We start from the raw sequence: 12978 nt of genomic DNA, 5'->3' as shown, positions 1-12978 counted from the left end.
TAAACTATGGTCTTCGTGTTATGTCATTTGTATTATTGAGACATATATATATATATATATATATATATATATATATATTTACTGTGAGAAAAAAATAATGTAAAATGGATACAATTTCACTATAACCTACTGTACTTAAGGAATGTTTTACCTTTCCTCTATTCTTGTATATGTACAAAGGTCTTTTTCTTGGGTATTCCAAATTTGGAAATATTCCTCGGTGCGCCTGGTCCTGTGAGAATTTGTTAGTGCCAGGCGGCTTTCTTGCATCTTTTTTTTGCCGTAAAATGCATCTGACGCACCAGGAGACTGTGCCGATTAATGTGATATGTGATACATGTATATCTATGTGCGACTGAGTCTCTCAGCATGCAAAGGGCTACGATGCAGCGGCCTCAGTTTTTTTCAAAGGCAGACTTCATTTACAGACTCAGTTGCACATAGATATACACGTGTCGCATATCAAATTCATCAGCACAGTCTCCTGGTGCTTCCTAGTCACATCGCATTGTGACTTAAACACATTTCTTCTTCAGGGTCCATAGGGCTCCACAAGGAGACATTGGGGTGTAGGTGGGACCTGGAGGACCGGACACCAACAGCAAAGCTTTTCAATCCCAGGATGCTCCAGTCCTTCCCCCTATATCCCGCCCACAGCCTGAGGGCACTTCAGTTTCGTTGGTGTCCGGCAGGAGCTGGACCACTATTATAACAGAGGGCTGCATTAAGCTTTAATTTTATGATTTAATTTACTTTTAATTTTTTTACCAAACGGGCGAGCAGCACCAGACTGTCCTCCGGACGTATGTGCTGCCGCCCCATCACCCCTCCGCAGCACCGTGACACCAAGACTGTGCTAGGTACTCCCGTCGGGGCTCCGAGGGGGACTAGCTAGCAGGCTCCCCGGTCCCCAGACTGCAGCCCTGATTCCAGGGGACAGGTAAGGCGGAACCCCCGTTCGCGAGATCCCGCGTCTTAGTGCAGTTTTGCCTCCGATCTCAGGAAACAGACCGGAGGCGCTGACGTGGACACTGGCTCGCCCACTACTCCACTATACCACCGGCGCGTAATGATACTGGCGCAGAGGTATATTATTAAGGCCAGGGGACCCGGTGGTTGATGTCAGCAAGGGGATAAGGTGTTCTCCCTGCAGCCCCTCCCCCAGTTCAGGGCGCCTTTCCACTGCGGTCTTGGTGTTCTCTAAGCTGCTCCTCCCTCACCCCCTAAGAGACGTGCAGTAGCCATTTTAGGCAAGCAAGTCTCCAGGAAACGCTGGGTCCAGTATCCCTGCATACCTCTCCCACGGACCAGGTCATACAGCTCTATATCCTACCAACCACTGCGGTCTGTGTAGTTTATTTTTGTGCCCATTGCATACTAAAGGTATTGGGGCATCATTGTACCTCACATCTGCTATTGAAGTGTGAGGACTATCACATACTATATACTGCGGTTGCACACTACACTGTGCCATATATAGCGCGGTTGCACACTACATTGTGCCATATTACACATACTGCAAGGTGTTCATTGCACTGTATCATACTGTGTATTCTATTATTCTTGTGACTATGGGGCATATTCAACAAGTGGCGAAAGGTCGGCTAAGTTTCGCCTCCCAGACTTTCCGCCTACATCACGTGTTTTTGGAGAAAAGTCTTTTCGAGCGTGCGAGTGCTTTTCGCCCTGTTGAATTCCAAAAAGACGGGACCCGGTGAAACTCTAATAGGTGAAAAGTGCTGTCAGTTTTGGGGAAATCAGCCTGACACCCACCAAAAGATGCACTGACATTGGGGATCACTGTAGATACCCCCGAATAGTCCTGTTGAAGATATTTGGGGTACTAGTTGCTATTTAGCGTCTTTGCATAAGTTGTAAGGAATAGCATTTGCATTATGTTTTGGTGAAAATAAATAGTCCCAGCAAAATTGGGGTACATGAAAATGGGTGCTAGCAAGTGTAGTTTTACAAACATAAATAATACACCTTCCGCAAGCACCTGCAATAAAAAAAAACACATGGGGCATACTTGGGGACCCCCCTGGAGTCTATTTCACTAGTTTTTAACTTTGTCCCCAACTTAGGTTTTTTCGGCCCCAAAACTACATTTTTGGGGTGCTCTCAAGTGATTTTTTTTTAACGCAGTTTACCTTTGGGGGACTGTCCCAAGACTGCTGGGGGGTTTTCAGATGTGTGCACCCCAAAACCGCAATTCTGCACTTTTTTTTGACCCCTATTCATAGGCGAATCTTTTTCGCCTATTCCAATGCATTGACTTTCCACACCGGCGAAAAGTCTTTGGAATTGAATAGGGGAATAAGTTTTCTCCTGGCCAAATGACGTCACCGGCGAGAACTTTTTGCCGAAAAAGGCTTATCGCGGCTAATTGAATATGTCCATATGTATGGCAGAGGTAAGAATAACAAGCAGCCTGATGCTGTTCCTTCTACTCTGATATCTTGTAAGTCCTGCTCTGCGGGCTTAGCCACAGAGGACCTCATTCAGGATGGTCTGTGTATAAATTGTTACACAGCCCCAGGTCCATTAGCCCCGGTGTCTCTCTCTCAGGACCCACCCTGGACTGGCTTTTCACAAATGCTGGCAAAACTTGCGGACCAAATAGCAGTCCCCATGGTAGCTCCCCCTATGGGATGGTCACAGCAGGTACTCACTGCAAGTCCTTTGCCTCCCCCATGGGTAGACGTACTGTCTACCTCAGTACAGAGTTTGGCTAATACCTGATTCTGAGATATCATCTGGGGAGGCAGAAGACACAGATCTCTCTCACTCTGAATCCGTTTCAGCAGAAGAGGAGCCACCCTCTAAACTAAATACACCTACTCTTGTGAGAGCTGTTAAAACTATTTTACAAATAGGAGAGGATGAACCCGCTCCTAAGAAGAAAACATGCACATTTTAAGCAACAAAATGTTATTTTACCAGACTTTCCTTACTCTGACCAGCTATCTGATCACATGAGTGAAGCTTGGAATATGCTCGGTAAAAGGTTTCAAATTCTAAAACGGTTCAGTTCCTTTTACCCGCTTCCAGCTACTGATTGTACTATATGGGAAGTTCCCCCAAAGGTGGATTCTTATGTAACACGTCTGGTTAATAATGCCACCTTGCCCATTCATACTGAAACCTCCTTGAAGGAGACCATAGATAGACGTATAGATGCTTGTCATAAATCTATATACTCTCTTACAGGAGCTATTACTCGTCCTGCAAGGGCTACGGCCTGGGTGGCAAAAGCCATTGAGAGTTGGGCAGAGGCCCTAGAAGAGACTATTCCCCCTGTTGCTTCGAAGGAACAGCTGTCCTACATATCTCACATTAGAGATGCAGCCTCCTACTTAGGTGAAGAAGCTATGGATATGGCTCTCCTGGCCTCCAGGATATCTGCAACTTTGGTAGTGGCCCACCGTATTCTTTGGCTACGTTCCTGGAAAGCAGATTCAGAATCAAAACGGGCGCTAGAGTCTCTGCTTTATGCAGGAAACATCCTATGGTCCAGAATTTGATAAAATTGTGACTACTTTGGCAACTAACAAGACGGCGTTCCTGCCCTCTGCATATAATACAAAGCCGAGGACATCATCCTTTCAGTCCTGGCGCCCTCAAGGCAAAACCAAGGGCCAGTCCTATCCATGGCAATAGACATCAGCCAAGGCCTCGGGCCAAACAAGCCTGGGCTACTAGACGTCCAACTGCCAAGTCTGAGGACAAGCCTCCAGCCTGACGGGGCCGGCCTCTCCTTGGGGACTCCCAGGGTGGGAGGCCGACTTCTTCAATTCGCCCAAATTTGGCATCAAACCACGTCAGATGCCAGGATAAGAGAAGTGGTCTCCCATGGATACGCCCTCTCCTTCCTGAGGCGACCCCACCAAAGTTATTTTGCACAGGACCTCCATCGGACTCGACCAAGGCCCTGCTGCTCCAATACGCCATTCAGTCCTTGCTGAATTCAGAGGTAATAATTTGGGTCCCCTCCTCACAACGGGGCAGGGTTTATTATTCTACCCTTTTCTTAGCTCAGAAGCCCAATGAGTCTCATCGGCCTATAAATCTAAAAAATATCCTCAACCTCAAATCTCTGAACAAGTTTATCAGGGTGCCCAGGTTCGTATGGAAACCCTCCGTTCTATTATCCTAGTTATGGAGCCGGGAGATTTTATGGTATCCCTAGACATTCAGGACGCCAACCAGCCAACCGTACATGCAGGACGGTTTTATGGTATCCCTAGACATTCAGCCAACATGTACCTATAGCGCCTTCTCATCAACAATATCTCCAGTTTGCTACACTGCAGCAACATTACCAATTTCGGGCTCGAAACGTTTGGCCTCTCAACGGCCCCTCGGGTCTTTACCAAGATCATAGCAGTAATGGCTGCCTCTCTTCGTCGTCAAGGGATCAGACTGCTCCCATACCTGGCAATCTCTTGCTGTTGGCCAGCTCCCCAGAGACTTTTCACCGCCATCTGCAGGTAACTGTTGCCTTTATACAAATGCACAGTTGGCTGATCAACTGGAAAAAGTCTTCCCTGACACCCTCTCAAAGGATGGTACATTTGGAAGCCCTTCTGGACTCTCGAGTTCAGAGAATTGGGACAGAGCTGTTCTTTGAGCACACCCAGGCTTCCTTCCCAAGGTGGTTTCTTGCTTCCACCTGAATGAGGAAATTGTGGTTCCAGACTTTAATTCACCACACCTCTCGGAAGGAGAGGCCTCTTTGGATGTGGTCCGTGCTCTAAAGAGCTACGTGGACCATACTACTTCCATCAGGAAATCGGAACCTCTTTGTCCTATACGGATTCCATAAGAAGGGATGGCCAGCTAACAGACTCTGGCCAGATGGATTTGCCTGACTATATCACAGGCTTACACGCAGACTGGCCTTCCTGTGCCGACTACAGTCTCTGCTCATTCTAATTGCTCTGTGGGTCCCTTGTGGGCAGCCCGGCGTGGCGCCTCAGTTGAACAGCTATGCAAAACAGCCACCTGGTCTTCTGTCCACATCTTTCTTATGTTTTATGCCTTTGATACATTTGCCTCTCAGGATGCTTCCTTTGGGCGTAAGGTTCTCCTATCAGCTCAGGAGCGTTCCCGCTCTTGAACAACTGCTTTGGGACATCCCCAATGTCTCCCTGTGGAGCCCTATGGACCCTGAAGAAGAAAATTAGAGTTATGCTAAAACTTATATTGGTTAACTCTCTTTCTTCGAATTCCATAGGGTCCACAGGACACCCGCAATTATGCACCTGGCTTCTATAGCTTCTCCTCTTGGTCACTTGTTTCCTTCTCTGCATGAGAGTGTAATTCCTTAGTGTATCAGTCTTACTTCTCTCCTGTCCTGCTTCTGCCTTGGGCTTGTTAACAAAACTGAAGTGCCCTCAGGCTGTGGGCGGGGTATAGGGGAAAGAACCAGAGCATCATGGGATAGGAAAAAGCTTTGCTGTTGGTGTCCAGTCCTCCAAGTACCACCTACACCCCAATGTCTCCCTGTGGACCCTATGGACTTCGAAGAAAGAGAGTTAACGAAGGTAAGTTTAACCATAACTCTCCTTTTTTGGCAAACAAAGACGCCCCACGCTAGCAGAGTAGGACAGGACCTGGTGGCTCACTCACTCCAGGCATAACACGCTGCATGGCATATTGAGGATAGATGAGAAAGGACACATCTGTACTTGAAAGTCGAAAGCTAGCTGCACTCTCATCAACATAAATACACACATAAAAACACGCATAAAAATCACTTAAAAATAGTAAAATCATTATAAAAGCAACCAATAAAAAAACTCAGTTGAAATACTGTTCTGTGGGCCTGATTCAGAGTTGTACGCTAATGCCGCTGCTGCGTATGTGTACGCAGCTGCGATGCAAAAATATGCAAATGTCGCAGCCACCAGGAGATGTATTAAGACGCCCACCTATATCTTTGCAAATCCAAGCATCTGCTTAAAATGTTACAGCATCTGCATACAAAGACGCAGCATCAGTCACAGTTCATTAGACTATTGTAGTCCTGAGAGAGTCTATGGTCCCACAGAATGGACGTGAGAATTAAGACGCCAGAGTCAAATTTCTTGCGAATATGCAGTCGCGGGGTGACACTTGCCCCCATCATGACACGACTTGTGTTCTCTGCCCCCACTCCCTGTTACCTCCCCCAAATTCTCTCTGACCGTCAATCACAAAGCCAATTAGTACGCACTGCAAGTTACCATGGTGTTGTACCTAGATGCATGCACAGTGCGACTCAGACGCTTGCGCAGACGCCCGGCAATCGCTCAACTGCGAAAACATCAGCATAGTGTACAACTCTGAATCAGGTTTTATATTCTTTATTGAAAGATAGTAGTTGCATCACTGCCTGGACAAATTTGCATTAAGTTACTTTTCTGCCCCCACTTTCTCTGACATCACAATCATGGACTGAACTGAAACCATAGAGAAGGAGAAACAGAGATGCATTATATAATATGTGTTAAAGGATAATAAACATACTGTACAAGCCAAGTTACACGCTAGATGCCCACACACCTACTGACAGAGAGTTTAGGATGATATGGACACATGAATGCCATAGTGAATTTGTGTGTTCCTTTCCCAGGAATCGGAAGTGGGATGGTATATTTGCCTGCGGTGGTGATGGTGGGTCAGTATTTTCAGAAGCACCGTGCCCTAGCACAAGGACTGAGTACCACAGGTACTGGGTTTGGGACATTCCTTATCACTGTGCTGTTGAAGTACTTGTGTGCAGAGTTTGGCTGGAGAAACACCATGATCATTCAGGGAGCAGTCACTCTCAATCTGTGTGTTTGTGGAGCCCTCATGAGGCCTCTGGACTGCAGGGAGAAGTACAGTGTGGAGAAGGCAGATGGTCACAAAGATAACAGGGAAGTCTCGCTTCTAGATGCTGCGAGGGCGAATAATCCATTGAATGAGGAAGAAGGAAAAGAATTTAAAACAGACAAGGAAGAGAAATGGAACAAGGAAGATACAAGCAATGAGATTGTTATAAAGAACATGAGCAAACTCGGTTTACTGAAGTCCTTGACTCAAATGACCGTGACTGTGAGGTCCGGATTCTGGGCCTGGTATTCTAGCTACTTCGGGGCAGCCTCTCTCTTCACCAATAAGGTCTTTGTGGCTTTTGTCTTCTGGGCTTTGCTGGCCTACTGCAGTTTTGTTATCCCATTCATTCACCTCCCAGAGATTGTGGAGCTGTACGGCATGTCAGAGCAGAACAACGTCTTTCCCCTGACCTCCATAATTGCCATTGTCCATATTTTTGGGAAGATTGTCCTGGGCTTTCTTGGAGACTTGTCGTGTGTCAGTGCTTGGAATGTCTTCATTGCCTCCAATTTTACCCTGGGAGTCTGCATCCTTATCCTCCCCCTTATGCAATCATATGCTGGACTGGCTGTGGTCTGTGCACTTATAGGGTTCTCAAGTGGTTACTTCTCTCTCATGCCTGTGGTAACTGAAGATTTAGTGGGCATCAAGCAGCTGGCAAATGCCTATGGGATCATTATCTGTGCCAATGGGATATCAGCACTTTTGGGGCCTCCATTTGCAGGTAATGTCACTGTATGGTTTAAATTCTTTAAAACAAAAACATAATCTTTCTCTTATGCAAATACGTATTTGAGCAGCTCTGTGCTATTTGCAAGTACAATAAAGGGGATGGGTATGGGATGCCGGCAAAATCCCGACTACGGCATCCCGACAGGGTTAGGACACCGACACCTTTCTGTAGGTATCCTACCCTCCCCCTCTCCCTATCCTAGCCCTCCCTCCCCAGCGCCTGAACCTTACCTCCCCCTCCCAGCTCCCTAAACCTAACCCTCCCGCCCCAGTGCCTAACCCTAACCCTCCCCCTAATGCCTAAGCCTAACCCTCCCTCTAACCCCGCTACTTACTTTTGGGATGCCGGTGCCAGAATTTTGACAGGTGCCGGTATTCTAAGCGCATTCCTTGTGCCGAGATACTGAACCTATCCCCAATAAAGGGCCAAACACACTAATCATTACACTAATGTTGCCTGAAGATAGTACCCAGTTAAGGAGAAGAAATGCAACTACTGGGCCTTAAATGGATGTAGTGCCGATGTTCACGCAGTTAGTGATTATCGATGATCTGCACATGCATCTGAGTCGCACTGCACATGCGTCAAGTTTAATTACCGTTGTCGCTTTATCCGTAAAGTGATTGATAAGCGGGGGCCATTTGTGGGCGGCAAGGGCGGGGTGGGGTTGGTGCCTCAAACGAAGGTGTGTCACAACCTTTTTCTGGGCATGTCTCTGCCTGCAACTGCGAACCTGTACCCAGGCAAAATTATTCTGGCTTCTCGGTTCCCATGCCCATTCTGCAAAACCACAGGGTTACTCAGAAGGCCGATTATTGACTGATCTGAGACTGATGCTGCGTCGATTGGTGGGCGTCCCAAATCAAAGCAGCTGTTACATTTGCATATTTTCGCACAGCTGCTGCGTACATAATTGCAGTTGCGATGACATTTGCGTCCATCTCAGAATCAGGCCTACTATTCTGTAGACTAGCATGGCTGGCCAGATGTCTTTGTGTAATTATAAAATGTTGACGTGTATTGAAGCATACAACTCAGCATACTGGTGAACATATACATTTTGTTACCTACAAACAATGAGAGTGAAATTAAGGCTGATTTGTGTTCACCTCTGTATCGGCCCAAATGCAATCGGTCATACATTACGTATAAAGGCATTCAGACGAAACCCAGCAGGATTTTTTTTTTTTTTTACAAAAATGAAGAACAGCCTGTACCCAAAAAAATTAACATTGGGTAACAGTAATAATGATTATTACTGTCCCAAGGAAAAATTAATTGTTCTTTAAAAATGCTGCTAATGGATGATTTGTGCATTTTGGTTTTAAGTAAAAAAAATGATACAAAGTAAACTTTTACAAGCAAATAAAAAAAAATTGATTTTGTGGTAATTTTAGGCCAATTTTAAAAAGATGTTTAAAAAAAACTATCACTAATGCATGTAATTATTGGACCAAATGAAAACTTCCAATTGCCTGATTACTCATTTGGGAGGGGATGTTCCCGACATTTTAAGTTTTATCGAATCCTGTCGCTAGTCGCTATCAGCGCTGCAAGCCGCTTAAGAAATCTATTAATACCTCCTAATTGCTAAAGTGAAATAATTGCTTTCCAAACAAATTGTGGTTCCAACACCTCAAAAAGTTATATTCTATATCAAAAAGTATAACACGCTTTGATATAGACAATTAGCGCACAAAGCAAGTATAATACAAAGGTACAACCGAATACATACGCTAGCGCTCTGGAATCCAGTACTCAGCCATCAATCCTGAAGCCTGCAGTCATCTAGTAAGGGAATATGACTCCTTTACAGTTCACAGAGCCCTAGCCTATATACCACACAGATCACATATACAACAATAGAGACGAGCATGATTCCATTGGTTTTTGCTCCTTGTCATTCTGATACGATGTAGATCATAAGTCAGTTCATATGATGCCATTAGGGGTATGTCCTGGTTCTCCAACAGTTGTTTTGTGTAGTTTTACCGCCGAAGAAATGCTAACCTGGCTATCAGACACTACATACAGATGTATACATTCTGACCACTAATTCCCTATATTCCATAACTTGCGGCCCAAGATGCAATTTCCTTGCCGATAGAACCAGAGATCTGCAAATAAACAGGGATTTAGAATGGTACCAAACATTACTTGTCCACTATGTTCTATACTTCAAATACCATATACGTACATTTCACAACATAATTATATGCTACTAAAACCTCTAATATTATGTTTAATGTGAAGGAACCTTTTTATAAGTGCGTGCATATATGAGTGTAAGATCGTATATGTGGGTGCATGCGCACTCAAAGGTTCGTGCGTATGTGTATGCATGTAGTTACACATACGTTTATGTGTAAGCATGTAAGTCTAAGTGTGTGCGTTATGTAATTCATTGTATTTGTGATGGATTAATATATATATATTATCCATTTCTGACATATTTTAATATTTAGACATTGCCTGAACCAAATTCTAAGGTGTAAATAAAGGTTCATTTCTAAGCAGAGGAGACCAACAGCATTTGCTGAAGTCACATAGTCTGGTAGCTAATTCAAAGGTTTTCCTCTGCCTATTCAAAGTCTAAATGCCAGTTCCTCTGAACAGCAGTAGTATCAAACAAAAGGTATACAATTGTTAACGATAAACAGGTTCCTGACAATGATTTTTTAACTTTGCATTTAGAACACTTCTTCTGATCATACCATTATCTGTGTTACATTTTAATTATTTGTTACAGACATTTTGTATCTGTATGCGGAGTTTCTCAAAACACTCACAGACATACACATTAAAACCTGTTTTCCACACTCTGACTAAACCTTGTAGTAATACAAATATATATATATATTTGTGCGTATCGGAATTGCGCTGATGCAGAGTAGCGTCCAAGCAATTCGTCATCAGACCATAGACGACTAAATTGTCAGATAATATTTGTACAGCGATCATACTCAGTTATTTGACTTCGACAGTTTAGAATAGGGATTTTAAAAAATTTTTGCACCTGCCCTGGGGCTATAGTAATTCCTATAGAAATGACCGCAACTGATTTTCTACCTGGCAATTGAATATAAAGAACCTTGCGGCTGCGGGAAAAACCCTGCGCCTGGGGGATTTTCAAAACTTTGCATCCAATTGGATTTTCTAAGAATCGCGTTTACCGTTGAACTCAATTTGCTAGATATCGCTGGACCATTTGCACTCCAAATCTTAAATTTACTATGAAACATGTTTGTCTGTGTATTTTCTTTCGATGGTGATCCTCTGCGAATTGTGGCGAGCGCAATTTGACTGTGACTTGATGCGATTTTAATCGCAATGAGTGTTTTCGATCAAAATTTCTAATCCGGTATGCCCCTGAAATCGCAAAGGCATTCGCAATGCAAAATGATTTAATTCTCAAATCCAGTATGCCCCTAAAATCGCAACAACATTCTCAATACACAGAGAATGCCTCTACGGCACCTCTGTCTGCTGGTTACTTTGTTCTGTTTCTTGCTCCTGGGTCCTTTCAGTCAGCTGGGATAATCTAAAAGAAAAACAGCTTTGCTCCAACACAGCATGATAGCCACATTGAAATCACACACACAGTGCTGCAGATGCTGCTTTATAAGCATCAGGATTGACCCTGGACGAATAGAAACAGTTTTTATCCATGTTTTTATCATGCCACTGATGTGGTGGTCTATTGGTTTTGTGCATTGAGCGGCAATTTCAGTGCAAATTCGATTGATTTGACAAACACAAAGTAAGTCTGAGATTTGTATTAACTTCCATTTTACGTTTGCGATCTTTGGTCCGATGTTGCATTGTGTCGATTTGGTGTGTTTTGTCGTGTTTGAGGTGCGATTTCTTTGCGAATTTGCCTTTAGTAAATCCACGATTTGCAAAATCGCACCAAAATCTCAACAACAAGATGAAAAAAACAAATCGATAAAAAACGATTCTTAGTAAATTTAGGCCCTCATTCAGAGCCACTTGCTAGCGGCAGTACGCTCGTTCCGAGCGATGTTCGCACATCTGCGCATGCGTACGGTTTTTAGTACGCATGCGCGAACCAGTCAGTGCGGCCGAAAATCGTTGGTACGCAATATAGCGAGGGCCTGCTATTTTGAGTGACAGAATGAGGCGTATGTGGGTGGTAACAGGGGAAGGTGCTTGAAAACGGGGAGTGGAGATCCGAACGCAGGCGTGCTTAAAGGTCAAAACGGGCGTTTTAAGGGAGTGCATAATTAATACAGCAGCGTCATTGACCACGTCACTTGTTTTTTTTTAACTCAGAACTGCTCGCAAAATAGCGGTTGAAAACACCAACCACAAGAATAGCGAGCAGTTCATACGCTGTACGATGTACTCGATTAATCTAATAAATAGCGGACATGACGTATGGTGCGTGCGGCCAAGGGGCGTTTTTATCAAATAAACGAGCGTATGTTTTGCTCGCTCGTTCAGACTTAGAGGTGTGAACAGACTGCAATTTGCGAACAGATCATTTGAATAGCCACCCCTTGTTTTTGAACGAACGACCGCAAATAGCGAACGGCTCTGAATCAGGCCCTTAGCCTTTAGAGTGTGTTGCTGAAAGTGGAGTTTGTAGTGACAGTATTGAATATTTCAGTACAGGTCCCCACATTGGCATTATTAATTATATTTGTTAATATTCATATACGCTGTTTAAATCTCTGTTGCCAATATCTCTGATGATTCTGGCCCTGATTCAGAGTCGGACGCTCTGACAGAGCGCTCGCTCTGAATCAGGGCCGTCCCTCCTTCATTTTGGAGCCCTAACCAGGATTTTAGACAGATTTAGCCATTTTTCGTGGCTAAATCCAGTCTAATTTGGCACGACAAGCACCATAATTAATGGGCACCCAAAACAATTGATTGCTACATTGGATGGGCATTAATTAGTGCGGCTAAAACACAATTGAATCGCCCCCTAGATGCTTTTATTTATTTATATGGCATCCCCACAATGCGTGTCAGCCACTAACATAGGGGAGCAGCAGCTTCTTACCTGGTAAGTTTATGGCTGCTTCAACTCCATGTCAGCGAGTCCATCCCATACTGTGGCAATTGATACTTTCAGAAGAGAGAAGTAAAAAAAATACTGTAATGGCCACATTCATTAGTCACCAAGCAATATGGAAACGCCTAGTCACAAGCTGAATTGTGAGGTGTGGTACAGTTTGAAAATGTACTTGTTCTCTTACCCTCCTGTGTGGCACCACCATGTACCACAGAAACAGTTTCTCCAAGGTCCTGTGTGGAAGCACCATGCACCGTAGCACTGGTTCCCTTAACCCCCTGTGTGGCATCACCATTTACTGTATCACATGTTCCCTCAAGCTCATAGCATCATCCTGTACAGT

The 12978-nt window shown here is 44.5% G+C and overlaps 1 protein-coding gene across 4 annotated transcripts in view; it reads left to right on the top strand.

The window, feature by feature from the left end:
• The window catches only part of SLC16A14 (solute carrier family 16 member 14), a 76569-nt gene that overhangs the window by 49643 nt on the left and 13948 nt on the right, over positions 1-12978 (top strand). For all 4 annotated transcript variants that reach the window (XM_088466591.1, XM_088466590.1, XM_088466594.1 and 1 more), the window contains exon 4: positions 6617-7585. In XM_088466591.1, coding sequence (XP_088322717.1) covers positions 6617-7585 — 969 coding nt within the window. The remainder of the gene's footprint in view (positions 1-6616; positions 7586-12978) is intronic.

Source organism: Taudactylus pleione, unplaced genomic scaffold (assembly GCF_031769625.1).
Source record: "Taudactylus pleione unplaced genomic scaffold, aTauple2 ptg000066l, whole genome shotgun sequence".
NCBI classification, from domain to species: Eukaryota; Metazoa; Chordata; class Amphibia; order Anura; family Myobatrachidae; genus Taudactylus; species Taudactylus pleione.
This window is presented reverse-complemented; position numbering and strand designations above follow the sequence as displayed.